Source organism: Pseudopodoces humilis, chromosome 16 (assembly GCF_049639895.1).
Source record: "Pseudopodoces humilis isolate 2021_Gansu_Grassland_sample_001 chromosome 16, ASM4963989v1, whole genome shotgun sequence".
Lineage (NCBI taxonomy): Eukaryota > Metazoa > Chordata > Aves > Passeriformes > Paridae > Pseudopodoces > Pseudopodoces humilis.
The window spans coordinates 15,112,306-15,118,305 of record NC_142215.1 but is presented as its reverse complement, the minus strand read 5'-3'; the positions used below and the strand labels follow the sequence as shown (position 1 = coordinate 15,118,305).

General features: G+C 42.6%; 1 protein-coding gene across 2 annotated transcripts in view; it reads left to right on the top strand.

The window, feature by feature from the left end:
* Positions 1-319: 319 nt before the first annotated feature.
* Positions 320-6,000, top strand: part of MTMR10 (myotubularin related protein 10) — a 35,756-nt gene continuing 30,075 nt past the window's right edge. The window contains exons 1-2 of one of the 2 annotated variants that reach the window (XM_014251176.2): positions 320-457; positions 1,715-1,775. In XM_014251176.2, coding sequence (XP_014106651.2) covers positions 404-457; positions 1,715-1,775 — 115 coding nt within the window. In that variant the 5' untranslated portion in view covers positions 320-403. Of the gene's footprint in view, positions 458-768; positions 792-1,714; positions 1,776-6,000 lie in introns of those variants that run through there. The other variant, XM_088063247.1, reaches the window with a different exon arrangement.

The following is a 6,000-nucleotide window of genomic DNA, read 5'->3' as shown; positions in this document are numbered from 1 at the left end:
GCCCGGCCCGGGCAGGCTGGGGTCCCCAGCAGTGCGGCCGTGCCGGGCCGCGCGGTGCCGCCCATCACCGCCAGGCCGCTTGTTCCCTCCGCGCCGCCGTACGCGGCCGCTCCCGCCCCTCACGGCCCGGCCCGGCCCGCCGGGGCCGCCGCCCGCCCAAGGAGCCGCTGGGCCGGCCCGGGGAGGCGGAGGGAGCCGCGGGGGCTCCATGCGGGGCGGCGGCCCCAGCCCGGGCCTGCCCAGGCCGCTGGCTCCTCCCTTGGGGAAGGAGGGTGCGCCGGGGCCGCCCCCGCGGTGTGGCGGGGAGCGGAGCCCGAGCGGCCGCGGGCGCCGGGCCTGAGCTGGCGGGCGTCGGCACCACCTCCGGGGCCCGGCCCGGCCCGCCCGCCCGTCGGCGGCCACAATGTTCTCCCTCAAGCAGCCCAAACCCACCTTCAAGTCGTACCTTCTGCCTCAGGTAATCGCCTTTTACTGCCATTACCGACTTGCCCTCCCTGCCCTGCCTGCCCCGGGCCGCCGCTGTCCCTGGCCGAGGTGCCGCCCTGGGGTTGTGCCCGCTGGCCCCGGGGGGTGGCGAACAGCACCTGTGGAGGGACTGCCCGGGCCCCCGAGCCCTCCGGGGCACCGGGAAACAAAAGCTGCGCAGCCGGCTCGGGGTGCAGCCCCTTGGCCTCCGGGTCTCCGCGTCGGGCACGGACAGAGCCCGCTCTGTGGTCAGGAAGCAGGACTTGTATCAAATTGAAGTCTTGTGTTCATTAAAATTTGCCCGTGCGAGATTATTTTGGAAAGTTGTGAGTTACGCTTCAGGTGTTTGGGCTCGCTTTGCTCGCAGCGCTGGGCGGGATGAGGAGAAAGCAGCGGGCGCTACTCTGCTGTGCAGATAATGAAACTCTCACTTGTAGCCATCGTTTCACGTTTAGAACGGGTCTGATGGCATAAATAAGAAGACCAAGTATATCTATCAAATATATATAGCACATATAGTACTGAGTATGTCGAGAACCACCAGGATTTTTTGTGTCATCTGGATTTGCACTTGACAATGGCATTTATTTACTTTAGACAAAACAGGACCATTTCTAGCAACATATTTGACATGTTGACTAATTTGGTTTTTTCACAATGTCGTAGTAAAAGTGAGATGTCGATGTAACACAGTTCTGGATATTCCTACTCCTGGGAAATGGTTATATTGGTATCATTGTAAAAACCGTGGGTTATTTCACCAAAGGTTCCAGTATTTTTATAGAAGATTTTTATTTTTAAGGCTTGAAATTGAAGTGCAGGTAGGTATATGTGTGTTCTAGGCCTTGGGGTTTTTTTTTAAATCTTTCCTATGTTGGAAAGTTGTGCATGTTAGAAGTTAGTAGAGAGTTTTTGTGAACTTGAGCGTCTGTATCTCTAAAACTTGTTGACGATTTCGAGCCATTATGGAATGTCAAGCCAGATAGGTTTTTTGTTCATCCTGTGACTTGTGATTGTTTGGGTTACCCAATTTGTTTAACATGAAAATTTTAAATATTTTATTATTCTTTTGGTACAAATCTAAATGCCCTCAAAATTGTTAAAAACTCTTGTTATGATTGGATTCTAGCTCCTTAAGATGAACTTTTTAAGTTATAACAACTTTCTCTTCTGTACAAGCAGATCAGGCTTGTGTCTGACAGTAAAGTTATGAGCCTTAAGTAAATTACCTTTCTTTTTTTTTCTTCAGGCTGACGACAATATAGCGTCAGAACCAAGGATTAAAAAACTAGAACCAGTACTTTTACCAGGTAGGCATGAATCAGGAATTTGAAAAATACCTCTGTTGGTATTGATTTTGGTATTTTTTACTTCTAGCATTGCTTATTGAGGGAATATTGCTTTTGAGCAGGAAAAGATAATATTTGTGTTTGTAGAAGGTTATTCTAACTCACCTGAAATACTAAATAAATACATAGGCAATTTTGTCTGTGTGATACTTTGCTACATAAAGAATAAGGTCTTGGTTTTATTATGAGTATTGGAAGTGAAACCACTGTTAAGTGTTTTTACATTCTTGACACCTTTTGGAAGGCTATTGGTAATTATACTTTCATCAAATAGCTATTTCCCTGTGTGCAGAACCCAGTTCCAAAGCCTGTGTCAGAGTCTTCCTTTATTTTAAAGGAAAATAGTATTTCCAGTATGTGGTTGACTTCTGTATTGGAAAACTTCTAATGCCATCTTTATTAATTTACTCTTATTGAATGGTGCTGTTAGGTAAGTTTGGAATTTGTGTCTTTGGACGTCTACAGAATAACCTTTTTGGGCTGTGGGTGAAATAGATCGCCACTTTTGTTACTGTTCATCATAACATATTTATAAAAATGTAGGCTATTAATGACATCCATATTTTAAATGAGAAATAATCTCTGGTAAATGACAGTTTGATCAATGAGGATTTCTAAAAGCCTTTTTTCAGATATGGAAGGAACAATGTACTGTTCTCAAAATTACTTTCAAAGTAATGTACAGCAAACTGTACATCACAGTAATAAATTTCACTTGGAGTTCCTAAAGATAATTTTGAGCTTAAAACAATGTCATATTACAGTTTTTTCTTAGCATTCAGATTGAATATTAAAAAATATGAATTTACACACACACTGATGTAGGTATAAACAACTCTTAAAAATTATTTCTGTCACTGCTTTACATGGGCCTGTTGCTAATTAAGCAGTACTAATTGATATGTAATATGGTCCAGTGAGGTACCTAAGAGGCTGAAATACTGTGGAAGAGATTCAACTGAAAGAGTAAATGCTCTTCATTCAACTGCCTGACATTCTTCATGAAATGAAGAATGGAATAAAACAATGCAGAGTCTGCTTGAGGCATAAATACCTTAAAATACATTGCTGAGATTGCTTGATATTTGAAATAATTATATTTTTGTGCTTGTAAAACTTCTGCTTACCACTTGGCATCTCACTGATTATGTTGCAGTTGATATTCATCCAAGGCCTTTGACTCACAAGGAAGTGACTGCATGCTCTTCCCTGAGACATTCCACAGCAAACGCACCACAGTATGCAAGTGTTTTGCTCGAAATGTAGCACATCTTGCCTTTGCTGTGGGACCTGGCCATAAGCAGTTACATAAAGTAATTCCTGTGCTGTCACTTTTTGCAGTGTGGCTCATTCTCTATTTGTGAAACTCTCAAATACTCTTTAAATGGTGCTGACTGGGTTTGTGTTTCTCAACTGGCTTGTATTTATTCCCTCTTTGCATTATTTTCCTTGTCTGCACTCTCTTTGAAGTCAGCATTTGATGGCTTTTGGGACATTTGTAGTAAGTTGCCCCAGGTTATGTAGAAGCCACAGTATGATGCACCACAGACTTAAGATTTCCACCTCCATATCATCTCTAAGGTATTATTTTGAATTATTTCACTATAGGATTCACTGCTTTGTATAGCCACAGAGTACTCTGACAAAATCTGTTCATGACTTTGTATGAGAGTTGAAAGGGTGTTAGAAGTGACTTACTTTAAATTACTTAAATGCTACTTTTCCTGTTTGAAGTTAAGCACCAGCCTAAACACATTTTTTTTGTTTCTGTCATCAACCGTGCTGTAGAAAAGTGTATAAACAAGTACACTTTGTACTGTTGGATAGACTGGCTTTTGGATTTGTCATAACCCAAGTTACTGGCCAAATTCCAACTCATTTAATTATATTAAGGCTGACTTGCACTTCCTTGTAAATACAGTTTCAGAATGGCATTCCTAATATGCTATCCTTAACAGTTGTGTGAAATTGCTTTTGCTCTCAGGAACAGAGATAAACCTGAGTGGCTGAATGTTTGTTACAATTTTTTAAGTAGTGGAGTTTTTAAGGAGTTCTTTTGGAATTAAGTTACATTAGCACAAGCAGGTACTGGCTTAGTAATCTTCAAAACCTGCAAATGGTTGTATTAAGCTTTTGATTCCTAAAATATAGGGACTCTGTGGGAGTGGCTTGCTTGCTGATTCCAAAGGAGCTAAATACCCTGCAGTCTAACTTGTATTTCTGTGCAGAGGAGGTTCGGACAAGGAGTTACAAGCTAGGAAATAATACATCTGGTTAGAAAATGTAGTGGTTTTTACTAAAAAATAAAAAAAAAAAATAATTATTGGAATCAACTTTCAACCTGTAGAGTTTGTTTTAAAAGTTTCCTCTGGAGCCCAGAGCCTGCATCTCATCAGAATTTGGAGCAACAGCCTGTATTCTCATGGAACTGTATGCTCTGAGGAGGGTGTTTACTGGGAAAAAGAACAAGTATCATTTAAAACAAATAAAAACCTTGGTTGTAAGAGGCAACACTGATACTGCAATAGGGAAAAGAAAGTAATTTTATAGAATTTGGTATCATTTAATTGCAAAACATGTGATACAGGTTTGAGATGGAGTTATAAAAATGTTTTCTTTTTCTTTCTGAAGTTCTGTTTTCCTAGTGTTAGCTCTGTGAGTGAGAGTTTCTGCAGAATTAGTTAAGAGTTGGCCTCTGTAACAGTTTCACTTTTTTCCCCTTTGTTTGTGTGCATTGCTGGTTTTATAAGCATGGCAAAGAGGAAAATTACAGAAATAGCAGGTAGTCCACCAAGTCAGTCTGTTTACGTGCCTTTCCTGGCTGGTAGGAAATTAGTGTGTGTTCCTTAGGGGAGTGTGGAGTTCAGGTTGTTAAACCTAAAGGTGTGTTTTGTTCTGGTAATCAGCTGTAGCCTGTTTTCCACAACTGTGTCTGGCGTTCTCAAGTCGTCAACTTGAGCATTCAAAAAACCTGTCCCGCACAAGTGGACTGTGACAGCAGTGTGTCTCCATGATGTGAATGGCAAAGAAGTGTGCAGAAATACAATACAGGGATGAACGACAGACCAGTCTGGTGTCTGTACTGGAACCAGTGCCACACTGCGGTTTAGGCAAGACCAGGCAACGAGATCCTCCCTGTTGCTCACAGGGGGCATTCTGCAGCAGATTATGTAACCAGTGGAGATCTGATTGAGTGTGAGGATATTACCTCCCAGATCTTAGTGTATGCTTGAATTAGTTAAATTGTTGCTCACTATGCTAATTTGCTAGTAGATAAAGATAGTAGCTATTACCTGTAAGTTTTTACAAAAAGGCTAGAAATGGTTATAAAATCATAGACTAAACTGAATTAGAATAGTAGCTTGCTAAGGCAAGTTAAAGGGGCAGTGGTGGTGAGGTGCTGTTGAAAGCAATTATGCTCAGGCTGTTGTGTCTGCCCCGTTTCATGGTCAGAAGGCAGAAGTGAGCCTTGGAGCCGTCACTGTTGTGGTCACACCGTGACCGTGGGTGACCAGCAGGGCAGGTGTCACCTCTCGCTGGTGACCGTGGAGGGGCCGAGGGAGAGGGGAGCAGGGCAAGCAGCGCTCCAGCTGCTCCCTCTGCCCTCACTGCAGTGTGGCACGGGCACGTTCCTCTTGCAGGATCCTAATGGGGACACCCAAGTGAGTAGTGACAGGATATCACAGAACATTGCTACCGTGTTCAGTTCCTCCAATTGGATTTGTCTTACTTGAATTGATGTAGTTGCTTTCTATGGCTGTGTAAACATTTATCTCCCACAGCCCCACATGGTACCAAGTTCTGCAGTTCAATTACATGCTGTTACAACTCCTTTTAATTGTTTTTTTTCTGAAATTTCCACCATCCAGTTCCTTTGGATAAATCCTAGTTCTTATAGGACACAGCAAACATCAAGCCATATTCCTCCATTTCATGCAAGCTGTGAACTTCAGATGTGTGTTATATGTCCACTTTGTTTTGCTTCCCTTTAACTTAATTGTCTTAGTTGGTCCTAAAAATGAAGTTTCCCATATCTTTAATCAACTTTTTGATTAATTCTGAACATTTTTTGGTTGTACTGAGTTCCTGGTTTTTGCTGAGGTGGAATTATGTATCATGTTCAAGATTTTTGCCATTGCATATATTTGGCTTTTTATTCAATAATGCTGACTGACTTTGCCATCTG